The 15044-nt window shown below is 40.9% G+C and overlaps 1 protein-coding gene across 1 annotated transcript in view; it reads right to left on the bottom strand.

Moving 5' to 3' along the window:
* Positions 1–15044, bottom strand: part of LOC109927799 (probable protein S-acyltransferase 23) — an 87903-nt gene that overhangs the window by 22136 nt on the left and 50723 nt on the right. The window contains exons 6-7 of the mRNA XM_048603671.1: positions 12342–12438; positions 10098–10250 (exon numbers count right to left, since the gene is read on the bottom strand). Coding sequence (XP_048459628.1) covers positions 10098–10250; positions 12342–12438 — 250 coding nt within the window. The remainder of the gene's footprint in view (positions 1–10097; positions 10251–12341; positions 12439–15044) is intronic.

Raw genomic sequence — 15044 nt, 5'->3', positions numbered from 1 at the left:
GGGCTGTAGTGAAGTCACCCAGGAATTAGTTTCAGCAGAGGAGAGAATGGGGACAGTAGCTTCATATACAGCGAAAGAAAGTATGGGGACAGTGGCTTCGTAAAGAGCAAGACAGAGAGTGGGGACAGTATCTTCCAAAACAACATAAAACTGAGTGGGGCCAGCAGCTTCATAAACAATGAGAGAGAGAGGGGACTGCAACTTCATAAAGAACTGGAGGGAGAGACAGAGCGAGAGATGGAACAGCAAAGTCATAAAGAATGGAGGGAGATAGGCTAGCAGCTTCTGAAACAACACGAGAGAGAGAGCAGGGACAGTAGCTTCTGAAACAGCACAAGCGAGAGCCCAGAGACAGCAGCTTCTGAAAAAGTGCAAAAGATTGTTCCAGCAGCAGCTTCATAAGGAGTGGGGGAGAGTAGAGGCAGTAGTTTTTGAAAAAAATGCAAAAGAGTGTGGGGACAGCAGCTTCTTAAATGGTGGGACAGAGTATGCTGCCAGATGATTTGGAAACAGCATGGGAGAAGGTGGAGAAGGGACCTTTGTAAATAATGGCACAAAGTATGGGCACAGCAGGGACCTACCTTCAGAAACCGGGGGACAAAGCCTACAGAATGTGATTCAGCAGCAAAGAAACATAATAACAGTGACATCACAGGAAAGTCTTGAGTGGATTATTTGTTGAGCTGCTGCTGTTTGTCATTGTGTTTCAACCCCAATCATTTTGAAAATGAAACTTTCTAAATGAGCACAGTGGTTAGTTCAAGGAATTTCTTTTTCTTGTAATTTCCAGTTTATATAGTACAAAAGTAATGTTAAAAAAGTTAATTAAACTTGAATTTATGGCAAGACAGCTTTGCCAAGTCAAATGCCTGTCCTGTGGCATGTGGGAAATCACCAACATTTCATGTGACCTAGACAAACCCATTGGCAGAAAATTTCATTGGCTGCTCAAGCTTGAACAATGGCGTTCGAGACAACAGCTGGAGTTACTGATTTGTAACTACAAAGCAGAGAACTATGTGGATAGCAGATCTAGAGAGGTGGTTACACAACAGAGAAGGGGAAAGCAGGTAAATAGGAATTGGGCAACTGCCTTCTTTGTCATAGTAAATTACCAATCCATGTATTAAGTTTGCTGAAATTCCTTGCATTTTACTTTTGCTAAAAGTTGCTTGTGAGGAGCTTTATCAAATGCCTTCTAGAAATTCCAAACAGCTAATACCCATAGAAATTCCTTTTTTGCTCTGCTCTTGATCACCCCAAACAAATTATCGGATTAGCCAGAGATAGTCTACCTTGCAATTATCAAAATAATATAATCATTATGCAGTAATTAAAGAAGATTAATGTGTTATACTCCTTGGACCAAAGGAGGGCTAATCAGATGTCTGCATACTGTATAAATGAAGTCAGAAAGTTTAAACATCATCATTTTGTCAGGGGCTTGTACCAGCTCTGAGTCAAAAGGTCTCAGGAGATATATTTGGTACAACTTAAGTATTAGCATCACAACAAAGGCACTGCTTCTGACTTGAAAATTGAAGGACAGCAACACCTTCACAGGAATGATGAGTAACAAAATCAATAAAAGCTACTCTATAATTCACTAAATTATTTAAATAGGTATTTGATTGTACAGAACTTGATTATTGCTGAAAAAAGACAAAGTTTGTCAAAGATCTTCATCTTGTGCTCATCAGGACAATTCACAAGAAATACCTAAGTGAAAACACCATTTATACTGAGAGGACAGTGCTGAGTGGTTGGCAAGTGGATTCTGGTTGGTAAATGTGTTGTCAAGAATGCACAAGATAATGACGATCAACAATTAACTGCCAAGTTTTGTTTAAATTTTAAGCTGGGTAAGTTGACTCTGATTGGTCAATGCATTGTGAAATGAATTGTTGTCACCTTGTTTAGTTGAAACAGGCACAGTGTGTGTATTTGTTTTTCTGGGCTGTGGAATGAGAATATCCAGTCATGCCACTTGCTCCTGATTTCAGTCTAGTAATTTTGGCAGAAAATACTGCATGTACAGATGTCAGCGACAGTCAGATCAGGTTTAAGTGTGATACCTATCACATTCAAATAACCTATAACTCTCACCATTCAGGCCCATAGATGAATATTGGCCAGCAACTAGAGTGCTGTGGAAATTTATCCCATCAAGATGTCAACATATTCTGTGAAGGAAAGCTGAAATTTGGCAGGTTCAATTCTTCATCAGATGTTTTGTACTGCAACTGATGCTGGTATTTTCAATGATTTGGAAGTTGCTGAACTCAATGCAATGTAGTTCCAAATCCATAAAGTCATTTGGCCCCTGTGACGCTACAACTGTATATTTGTAAAGTAAGACAAATATTATAAATATCCTGATGTTGGTTTAGAAAGTAAGATTAATTTAATATCATTCTGAAACAGTAAGTTTTACAATCTTTAAATCTGAGAATTGGCCTGTGATCTGCAAGTTAAATGACAGAAAAGACGGAACAATACCTTGCTTCTTTTAATTTGGTCCTAAGTGGCTAGCGCACCCTCAAATTGTTCACATAACACTGCTGCAATTTTCACAATTAAAATGAGTGAACCTTATTTATATTTATGGGACAGCTTGACTCATTTATTTGAACTGCAGTGACCTTTGAGAATACATTATTAAAGACCTTGACTGAGCATCAAGGTTGATCTGTGTCCAGCCGTATCAGACAATCTGGCATCAAACTCATTCTTAAATGAGTGTTAAGGACCCTTAGAAGATAAATATAGCTCATATCCAGCTGCATTTATTTTTAAATCTGTTATCTGTTAGCAGACAGTATTAATATTTTATTCAAAAGTTTAAATTGTAAGATTATACATTCTTTTCATAATATTCAATCTTTCCATTTCCCAATTTCTGATTGGGCACACTAGCTCAGTTGGCTAGATGGCTGGTGTGATTCAGAAAAATGTCTGTAGCATCAGTTTAATTCCTGTTCTGACTCTGGTAGGCTCAGGAACTGCCTTTTTGCCCTGCCCTCACAGTGAAAGGCAATGGCAAATTACAAACTGACGAAAACTGCCAAGTAACTGCATCAAGATTAAACATCACCAGACAATGGATCTGGCTTCTATACAAAGACATTATGGAATAGAACTGTCATATTTTCAATCCCAAACCTGAAATGATCATATTTCCTTTTTGTCATCCTATTTTTATTATTTATATCCTTTGATTTTGCTTTTTTCTGTAGATTCACCTCTCTCCTCAGCTTTTTATTTTTCCATGTCATCACAATCTTGACTTGGCTTTAGTGGAATATATTTATTGTGAGCTCTTAGCCTCCTTTTAAATATTACTACTGTTATTCTAATTTTTGCCTGTTAAGTTTTCTCCACTTTATCTTCCTTAACTTCTCTGCTTATGGTTCCAGTACATCTCACCATTGAGCCTCAGCATTTGCAAAGTGACATGATACAATCCATGGTTTGCCTGCACCATGGTGAAGCCTGATATCCTGGGAAAGACACCTTTTCGATCTCCCTGTTTCTCTCTCTGTTCAGACACAAGGTAATGAATCTCCTGCCTCTGTGACCTGTCAGATGCAGTGATAGTTGGGGAACTGCAAGAGGTTTGCTGTGTCATCTGTTCCTGCCTGAAAGGATCAGCTGTTGAGAAAATGTTCAGGAGCGTAGTCACTGGCAGCATCTCATCTCCCCGTTCTGAAGCTGCATGTCTAACTCAAAAGGGTGACACATTTCTGTGACCACTTCCTTGGTAAAAAGCAGTCACTAAACAGACTTATCCTGGCCAAGATGCAGTAGGGAGAAATGCTCATTACAGAACCTTGGAGGTAAGGTCCTGGGTTGCAAACCCTTCCCATCCTCTCTCTGTGAGCAGCTTTTCTTCACTGCTGTCTCTGCTTCAGGCTCCTGTGACATTCAGCCAAATGAGGAATGTAAATATAGTGCATGGCTGGGAAAAAGCAATGTATTCACTTTTACAAAGACAGCACAGACTCTAATTCCAAATGTAACCAACTTTTTATAATTTCACCATAAGGCAGAACTTCCACTAATTCAGCAAGAGCAGATAGATAATAAAAAAGCAATGAACCTGCAAGGTGTACAGTGATGCCTTGTACTGATGGAGGTTCCTTGCGCTGTTCAATGCATTTTCAGCTGTACCTGCCTACAACAGATCATCAAAACTCAAGAGGCCGAATGGTCTACTCCTGTGCCTATTTCTTCCAGTTTTATGGTCTAATTGGAAAATTAAAGCTCAAAATGGCAGATCAGATGTCATAGCAGCATCCGACACCGACAATCATGACACAATCAAACAATGCCTAGCTAAAGGATCTCAACAAAATGGCATATCAGAAGTAGTCTGCAACAGGACAAATGTTGAAACTTTTTTTATTCACTCGTGGCACCTGGGCATTCTGGCTGGCCAGCATTTGTTGCCTGTCTGTAGTTGCCTAGACAAGGTTGTGGTGAGCTGGTGTTATGGGTAGTGAATTTTGCTATCATGGTGTTTTGGTTTTTGATTTGCAGCTTTTTTATACATTTGTTCTTGGGATGTGAGAGTCACTGACAAGTCCAACATCTATTGCCTAATTAATCATAAGGACTTAAGAAACAGGAACAGAAGAATGCCATTCAGCCCATCGAACCCGCACCACATTCAATAAAATCAAGGCTGATCTGATTGAGGCCTTGACTCCACTTTCCGGCTTGCCCCCATAACTCTTGCCATCCTTGCCAATCTGTTTAATTTAGTCTTGAATATGTTAAAACACTCAGCCTCCACTGCTATCTGGGAAAGAGAATCCCAAAAACTAACAACCCTCTGACAGGTGAAATTGCTCCTCATCTCAGTCTTTCGTGGAAGATCCTTTATTGTCAAGCTGTGCCTCCCTAGTTCCAGATCTCCAATGAGAGGAAACATTCTCTCCACAGAATCTTATATTTCAATAAGATCACCTCTTATTCTACCAAACTCCTGTGAGACTAAACTGCTGAACTTTTCATTGTAAAACAACTATTCTATAAAAGGTATCAGCCTAGTGGATGTTCTCTGAACTTGGTCTAATTGTATCCTTCCTTCAGTAAGGAAACTAAAATTGTACAAATTACACCAAATGTTGTCTCACTAATGTTGAGGGCAAAGTTCCCTGTTGTTATAATCCATCTCATTTGCAATAATACCAAGAAATCTGTTAAATATAAGATTAAATTATTTTAATCTTTCCTTCCTTACAAAACATCAGTGGCATTGTATCAGTATTAGTCAAAACTTTTCCTGTAATCATACCTCTTTAATCCATATCTTCCTGCTAGATTAAATAATGCTTAAATTCAAATTTGAAAGCTTATTTGTCATGTAGATTGTCAATGACCCTTTAAATATAGTAACAATACGTTTTCTGAAAAAATACCCCAGAGAAAAGTTGAAAAAACTCTTGTTTTACTTTGATTTGATGTCTTACAGAAAATAATAAACACATTGAAGATAATTTTCACCTTCAACACGTGCTAACCAGATGATTGGTGTGTCAATCCAAATTTCATCTCCATGCAGCTGTGCATGCAACTATGCATACACTTACATACACTTGTGTCATTGCTTATGCTATACTGTTCCGTAGGGACTGTAGTACTAGTCTGTGTAATGTACCATGCGTTACATGGTTTTTAAAGTGGATCTACATACTTCTAAATCCTCACAATTTGATTATTGTTCAGAAATTACAAACCCTGGTTAAAATGTAATTAATTTTCGACAGGGAAATTTATAGGTTGCAAAATGCTATACATTGTCTGATGTACCCAGTGTTAAATGGCTGACTTTCTTTTCTTAGAAAAGTATAATTCTTCAGGTCAACCATGGTAAATTGAATGATTTTCTCTTTATAACTGTGGGAACGAGAGAGACTCACGGTTGGTGTGTTGCCTCCCAGGTGCCAGGGTCCGTGATGTCTCGGATCGTGTTTTCGGGATCCTTAAGGGGGAGGGGGAGCAGCCCCAAGTCGTGGTCCACATAGGCACCAACGACATAGGTAGGAAAAGGGATGGGGACGTAAGGCAGAAATTCAAGGAGCTAGGGTGGAAGCTTAGAGCTAGGACAAACAGAGTTGTTATCTCTGGTTTGTTACCAGTGCCACGTGCTAGCGAGGCGAGGAATAGGGAGAGAGAGCAGTTGAACACGTGGCTACAGGGATGGTGCAGGAGGGAGGGATTCAGATACCTGGATAATTGGGGCTCATTCTGGGGTAGGTGGGACCTCTACAAACAGGATGGTCTACACCTGAACCAGAGGGGTACCAATATCCTGGGGGGGGGGAAATTTGCTAATGCTCTTCGGGAGGGTTTAAACTAATTCAACAGGGGGATGGGAACCTGAATTGTAGCTCCAGTGTACAGGAGGTTGAGAGTAGTGAGGTCATAAATAAGGTTTCAAGGTCGCAGGAGTGTACCGGCAGGCAGGAAGGTGGTTTGAAGTGTGTCTATTTCAATGCCAGGAGCATCCGGAATAAGGTGGGTGAACTTGCAGCATGGGTTGGTACCTGAGACTTCGATGTTGTGGCCATTTCGGAGACATGGATAGAGCAGGGATAGGAATGGTTGTTGCAGGTTCCGGGGTTTAGATGTTTCAGTAAGATCAGGGAAGGTGGTAAAAGAGGGGGAGGTGTGGCATTGTTAGTCAAGGACAGTATTACGGTGGCAGAAAGGACGTTTGATGACAACTCGTCTACTGAGGTAGTATGGGCTGAGGTTAGAACCAGGAAAGGAGAGGTCACCCTGTTGGGAGTTTTTTATAGGCCTCCGAAAAGTTCCAGAGATGTAGAGGAAAAGATTGCAAAGATGATTCTGGATAGGAGCGAAAATAACAGGGTAGTTGTTATGGGGGACTTTAACTTTCCAAATATTGACTGGAAACGCTATAGTTCGAGTACTTCAGATGGGTCAGTTTTTGTCCAATGTGTGCAGGAGGGTTTCCTGACATAGTATGTAGATAGGCCAACAAGAGGCGAGGCCACATTGGATTTGGTACTGGGTAATGAACCAGGCCAGGTGTTAGATTTGGAGGTAGGTGAGCACTTTGGTGATAGTGACCACAATTCGGTTACGTTTACTTTAGCGATGGAAAGGGATCGGTATATACCGCAGGGCAAGAGTTATAGCTGGGGGAAAGGCAATTATGAGGCGATGAGGCAAGATGTAGGATGCATAGGATGGAGAAGGAAACTGCAGGGGCTGGGCACAATTGAAATGTGGAGCTTGTTCAAGGAACAGCTACTGCGTGTCCTTGAGAAGTATGTACCTGTCAGGCAGGGAGGAAGTGGTTGAGCGAGGGAACCGTGGTTTACTAAAGAAGTTGAATCTCTTGTCAAGAGGAAGAAGGACGCTTATGTAGAGATGAGGCGTGAAGGCTCAGTTAGGGCGCTTGAGAGTTACAAGTTAGCCAGGAAGGACCTAAAGAGAGAGCTAAGAAGAGCCAGGAGGGGACATGAGAAGTCTTTAGCAGGTAGGATCAAGGAAAACCCTAAAGCTTTCTATAGGTACGTCAGGAATAAAAGAATGACTAGAGTAAGATTGGGGCCGGTCAAGGACAGTAGTGGGAAGTTGTGCGTGGAGTCCGAAGAGATAGGAGAGGTGCTAAATGAATATTTTTCGTCAGTATTCACACAGGAAAAAGACAATGTAGTCGAGGCGAATACTGAGATACAGTCTATTAGACTAGACGGGATTGAGGTTCATAAGGAGGAGGTGTTAGCAATTCTGGAAGGTGTGAAAATAGATAAGTCCCCTGGGCCAGATGGGATTTATCCTAGGATTCTCTGGGAAGCTAGAGAGGAGATTGCAGAGCCTTTGGCTTTGATCTTTATGTTGTCATTGTCTTCAGGAATCGTGCCAGAAGACTGGAGACTAGAAAATGTTGTCCCCTTGTTCAAGAAGGGGAGTAGAGACAACCCTGGTAATTATAGACCAGTGAGCCTTACTTCGGTTGTGGGTAAAGTGTTGGAAAGGATTATAAGAGATAGGATTTATAATCATCTAGAAAGGAATAATTTGATTAGGGATAGTCAACACGGTTTTGTGAAGGGTAGGTCGTGCCTCACAAACCTTATTGAGTTCTTTGAGAAGGTGACCAAACAGGTGGATGAGGGTAAAGCGGTTGATGTGGTGTATATGGATTTCAGTAAAGCGTTTGATAAGGTTCCCCATGGTAGGCTATTGCAGAAAATACGGAGGCATGGGATTGAGGGTGATTTAGCGGTTTGGATCAGAAATTGGCTAGCTGTAAGAAGACAGAGGGTGGTGGTTGATGGGAAATGTTCATCCTGGAGTTCAGTTACTAGTGGTGTACCTCAAGGATCTGCTTTGGGGCCACTGCTGTTTGTCATTTTTATAAATGACCTGGATGAGGGCGTAGAAGGATGGGTTAGTAAATTTGCGGATGACACCAAAGTTGCGGAAGGATGTTGCAGGTTACAGAGGGACATAGATAAGCTGCAGAGCTGGGCTGAGAGGTGGCAAATGGAGTTTAATGCGGAAAAGTGTGAGGTGATTCACTTTGGAAGGAGTAACAGGAATACAGAGTACTGGGCTAATGGTAAGATTCTTGGTAGTGTGGATGAGCAGAAAGATCTCGGTGTCCATGTGCATAGATCACTGAAAGTTGCCACCCAGGTTGATAGCGTTGTTAAGAAGGCGTACAGTATGTTAGGTTTTATTGGTAGAGGGATTGAGTTTCGGAGCCATGAGGTCACGTTGCAGCTGTACAAAACTCTGTGCAGTCGTACTTGGAGTATTGCGTACAGTTCTGGTCACTGCATTATAGGAAGGATGTGGAAGCATTGGAAAGGGTGCAGAGGAGATTTACCAGGATGTTGCCTGGTATGGAGGGAAGGTCTTATGAGGAAAGGCTAAGGGTCTTGAGGCTGTTTTCGTTAGAGAGAAGAAGGTTAAGAGGTGACTTGATAGAGACATACAAGATGATCAGAGGATTAGATAGGGTGGACAGTGGGAGCCTTTTTCCTCGGATGGTGATGGCTAGCACGAGGGGACATAGCTTTAAATTGAGGGGTGATAGATATAGGACAGATGTCAGAGGTAGGTTCTTCACTCAGAGAGTAGTAAGGGCGTGGAATGCCCTGCCTGCAAAAATAGTAGACTCGCCCACTTTAAGGGCATTTAAATGGTCATTGGATAAACATATGGATGATAATGGAATAGTTTAGGTTAGATGGGCTGCAGATTGGTTTCACAGGTCGGCGCAACATCGAGGGCCGAAGGGCCTGTACTGCGCTGTAATGTTCTATGTTCTATGTAACAACAACAGTATTACACAATGGAATGCACAGTGTTGGTACTTGGATTTGAATTGCCTACTTTTTTATCCACAATATCTAAATACAATAGTTAAACATAATGCAAGATTTCTCAGAATATATTTCTCAGGTTAGCATGGTGGTTTAGTTGTTAGCACTGTTGCCTCACAGCGCCAGGGACCTGGATTCGATACTACCCTGGAAGACTGTGTAAGAGTTTGCACATTCTCCCTGTGTCTGCATTGGTTTCCTCCCACAGTTCAAAGATGTGCAGGTTAGGTGGATTGGCCATGCTAAATTGTCCATAGTGTCCTGGGATGTGCAGACTAGATGGATTAGCCACGGGAAATGCAGGGTTACAGGGACGGCAAAGGTCTGGGTGGAATGCTCTTCAAAGAATCAGTGTGGACTCAATGGGCCTAATGATCTGCTTCCACACTCTCGGGATTTTGTGATATTGAGTCAATTGCAGCTGAGAAGTAATCAGTATTTTAAGATTATTTTCACCTGCTAGAAAGTGAGATTCTTTTTACAGTTTGAATGAGATAAATATTTAACTCACTCTTTCACCATTACTGTAATATTGCACCAAATACTGCAAAAGTAAAATTTTCTTTAAATACTTACAGCACACTTTTTTCTGGTCTGTATGGATGCAGATACTCATAGTACTTAGAAACACAAACTGTGACATCCTTTGGACATGAATGAAATACTGCTGGGAATTTTCTGCAAGATACAATTTCCTTGGCAGAGAAGAAAGGTTGGGAGTTATACCTGCCTAAGAGCACGATTGTATTCTTCACTGTCTCCTTGAAGGAAACCAGGATCCATCAGGGAAGCTTTTAGAAATAGATACCACATCAGTACATTGCCGACCAAGAAGGCGATATGGCAGGTCATTAGCCTTTTGAAGGAGATCGAGACAATCTGTGCAATAGAATAGACAGCAACTGAAGTCATTAGCAGCAGATTAATTGACTTGCCTTGGATATGTATGTAATCAAATATCTACTGCACTGGCTGAGAAACTTTCTAATTCAGGAAAAAGAAAGATAGTGAAAACAAAATTGTGAAATTACAACTATTACCTAGCATAGTTTATTCCATCTATGTGTACTGATAATTAAATATCTATGATTTCTAACAATTAATTTTCCATTCACAGGATCTCTGTCAATTTCTATTAACAATAAAAGATATAGGTGTCACAGTTCAGTAAAGTAGCAAGACATTTTGAATTAGACCATTAGTCAAATTGGCAGAAGAGCTCAGATAGATATATTTTCTGGTTTTTATGTGTGTTTTGTTAGCTTTGCTCTCAGAAGAACGGATCTATTTTCTCCTTTTCATACCTATCATTTATTCCTATTTCTCATCTCTGTGTTTCCTTTACCACCGTTGCTATTCCTTTGTCTTTTGATCTGGGCATTCTTACCAACTTTTCCACTCAGTCCTCCTCCTCCTTAATCAACAGCATAAAAAAACATAATTTTATAGCCCTTTTCAGTTTTGAAGAAGTCATAGTTCACTCTAAACCTTCACTCTGTTTCTCTCTCCATCGATGCTGCAACAACTACTGAATTTCTCCAACATTTTCTGTTTTTATTTCAGATTTCCAACATCTGCAATGTTTTGCTTTTATACATTCGGGGTGATGCTTTGCTGGAATGGAGTGTAAGGGATATTGATAGTAAAAGGTTTAAATCTTTCTTTTGTTTCTTCTAAATTATTAGATACATAACTTATTGTTCTTTTGTATAATAACCTTGTGTCCTTTTGTTAAAAAAATTAGTGGCACCCTTGTGTGAATATGTTTAATAACTGGCCTCCACAGCAAACAAACTGTTATAACTCATAACAACTTGTGATCTATAAAGTTCTTGCCCAGTATTACTATCAGGTCGGATCATGTCAAAACATTAACTGTGTGTACCTCACCACAGACACTGTCAGACCTGCTGAGTTTCTCCACCACCTTCTGTCTTTGTTTCAAGCTAACTGTGATGCTGGCTTAATGAATGAAATGTGAAATAATCAAATCTGAAACACAAGATATGTCAGTGTATGAATCAAAATGTCTTTTCTACATAGCATTCAACATATTAGGCCATAGTATTAGAAAATTGCATATTTAGCTGCATGTATTACTTCCTTCCTTATTTTATTGTATGTTAGCCTTAGCTTAGTAGCAGCATTATTGCCTTTCGGCATGGGTTCAAATCCTATTAAAGAGATTCAAGCACAAAATCTAGGTTGCCATTTCACTTCAGTGCTGAGGCTGGCTTTACTACAATGTCTTTGACTTTTGGATAGGACATAAAACTGAGATCCTGTCTGCCTTATCAGGTAGCTACACTTCAAAAGCATTACATTAGCCATAAAGCATTTTGGAATACCCTGAATTCATGAGTTTCAGACACACATAGGCTTTCTCCCTTATTTCTTAGTCTCCTTCCACCCTTCCCCACAGCCTTTTAAGATTCTTTGTCCTCACCTAAAACTCTCAGCAATTAGGAAGAAGCTGACCTGTTCTATGCCTTTTTTTCATGGTGCTTTTGTAATGGGTGACAAGGAGTTACTGCAGGCTGTTTGGAATGTTGTGTTGGCCAGTTATCATTCCTTCTTCTGAGAGGTGCCAGACTTCTACTCACTTCTTCAGCCGGTCAAACACAGGAAGTGTGTCTGCAACATACAATGTAATTTCTACAACAAATGATATAGAATACCAATGCAAAAGCAATCCATCTTGACTCTGCTGCCTCAAAAGCTAACCCGTATCCTCTGCTCCCTCATTATTGATGATCATGTCAATATAATTCCTTGCCAATACTGAGATTTCCATGGCAGTACATCCATGAGACACTGGAATGAAAATCTCCCAAGAGTTTTGGGTATTGGCGAAATATGGTGTTAGAAAATGCAGCTCTCTCTTATATTAAGAAGCAATTTCTTTTAGAATATTGAATGTGTTGCTGACCTCTAGCTGGCTGCCACTTTAGCATATTTGCAGTTACTGACCTGTGTAAAATAAGTGGGATAACCCCATAACAGCAAACAGCCATAAAAAAAAAGAATCGGTCCTTTAGATTTTCCAGGTGGGCCAAAGACCAAAGAACTGCAAAGAATTAGAGAAATTGAATGAGATCAATGGCACTGAATATTAGAATGGTATTTTCTCTAATTGGGATTGGAGGGACTAGAGTTCTAGAAAACAGAGCTAACACATTGAGACCTTTTTATTGATCAGTTAAGTATCTCCAACATTAACAACTACACTTATAATTATTTTAAAAACCATAATAATACTTTGTTGAACGCTGTACACACAAGTATAACAGTATCCAGACCATGTTGGTGGATAATTTATGGCTATGGCAAGATGTGGTGATGAATAAATGATTTGTACGTCAAGATGAGTTGTATTTGAGGCTCTGTAATCAAGACTGCTGTCGGAGATGAGAGAGGAAAGTACAGGGGCTTTGATTTAAATTTTTACTTCCTCTATAGTCACACGAGAGGCGCCAGACGAGGACAGCTAATGTGGTTACGCTTTTCAAGAATGGTGGTAGAGATAAATAAGGAAATTACTGACCAGTGAGTCACACATCAGTGGTAGGGAAACAGTTGGAGAAAATTCTGAAAGAGAGAATTAATTTCCACTAAGAAAGACAAGGTTTGATCACGGATTATCAACATGGCCTTGCCTAACACATTTAATTGAATTTATGGGGAAGTTATCAAGTGTGTAAATGAGGGTAGTTCAGTTGGTATAGCCAGGGTACTTTGGCATGATGAATCCAAAATTTGTTTATTAGTAGGTGCCAGAGGGTGGTGGTACAAGGCTGTTTATATCACTGGAAGATGTTGTTTGTGATATATATAATACATACACACATGGTATATATGTAAACAATATGGAAGAAAATGTGGGGCCTTGTAATTGAGTTTAGTGGATGACACAAAGATTGACTGAGTGGTTAATGGTAAGGAAGAAGATCTTAGATTATAGGAAAATATAGGTGTGTTGGTCAGATGAGTAGTGTCAGATAGAATTTAACCCTGAAAAATGTGAGGTGATGCACTTTGGAAGAACTAACAAGACAAAGGAGTACTTAATGAATGGCACAAACGCTAGAAAGCTCAAAGGAACTGAGGGATCTTGAGTGTTTGTCCACACATCATGGAAGATGGCAGGAAAGGCTAATAGAGTGGTTAAGAAGACCACAGAAGTGTGACTCGCACTTGGAGGAGGGTTGCCCTTTGCTTCATTGGTATGGTGAAGCTCATTTTGGAGGTAATGAGGGAGAAGAGGGGCGGTCTGTTTCCCAAAGAATGGCTGGAGAATGTCATTGTCCAAGACCAAACAGAAATGGCTGGAGATTGCTACTGCTACGAGTGGCAGAAAACAGGCAAGGAGAACTTTGGATCCAGTGTAGAAAAGAGATTTGGCAAACATGTACATTTGGCAAGATGAGTGTGCCTCCTAACCCCTTGGACAGGCCTCAGGGTTTGGACTGTCCAGAAACCAAAGTCTGAGGAGGCTCAGGGTACAAACTAGTCTGAAATTGAATGTGTATATGCTGGGACCATTACTGACCCCTCAGAATGGCTCATGGCCAGAAAGCTGCAGAGAAACTGTCATCAAATAAACTTATGGAGCAGGATTCATTGATGATAACCATGATACAATACAATACAATACAGCACAGGAACTGGCCCTTCAGTCCATCAAATCTGCACTGATTCCTAATTCTTATTTAGATCCGCTATTTATTGCCCATGTGTGGTTTCTATCCCTCTGTTCGCCTCTCATTCATGTGTCTATGAAGATACACCTTGAACATTGCTAAATGCCTGCTTCCACTACCTCCACTGGCAATGTGTTCCAGGCATCCACCATCCTGGGCTTCTCCCCTAAACTTTCACCTCCTCACTTTGAAACTGTGCTCTCTTGTAGTTGACCTTTCCACCCTGGGAAAAAAGCCTCTGACTATCTACCCTATCTGTGCCTCTTATAATTTTGTAGACCTCTATCAGGTCGCCCCTCAGCCTCTGTTTTTCCAATGAAAACAATCTAACTTTGTCCAACCTCTCCTCATAACTAAAACTCTCCAGACCAGGCAACATCCCAGTAAACCTTCTCTGCAATCTCTCACTCTGATAGTCAAAGAGAAGGCAGAGGGACCTGGTGAAACCAAAGTTCCTGATACATTTAATGATTACTGTAGGCTAAATGATCATTCAGCAGACCACTTCAATCTAGCTGAAAGTGCACCAGTAAGACTGTGCAGCCTCAGAACTGTAGAGATTTCCACCCCGCTAAGCTAGCTAATAGTCAGCTCTTGTGGCTCCTGTAGCTGTAGGACTCACCCCAAGACACTCACTCGCCCCCACTCTCCCTACAACCTCTGCAGGACCACAGCTGCATGAAGAAGACATTGTCACACCTTCAAAATGTACCATCCACCAGTGCAGATACTTTCATCTTGGTGGGTCCTCACATTCATGTAGGTATGCTGAGACAGGGTGATGACCATGGCACTCGGGCAAGAGGAAATACCAGACACTGAGGCTGTGATCAGTCCCCCTCAGACCATGGAGGCACGAACGATGGATAAGGATGCAGGCCTTCAGCAGCCATTGGGAAGGAGGCTATATATTGATCAGCAGCAGGAAATGTGTTCCTATACCACAGTTTACAGAGGCAGGATGGGGTTTTAG

The sequence above is a fragment of the Rhincodon typus genome, chromosome 1 (genome assembly GCF_021869965.1).
Source record: "Rhincodon typus isolate 14 chromosome 1, sRhiTyp1.1, whole genome shotgun sequence".
NCBI classification, from domain to species: domain Eukaryota; kingdom Metazoa; phylum Chordata; class Chondrichthyes; order Orectolobiformes; family Rhincodontidae; genus Rhincodon; species Rhincodon typus.
The sequence above is the reverse complement of the archived record's forward strand: the minus strand, read 5'-3'. Positions and strand labels throughout refer to the sequence as shown.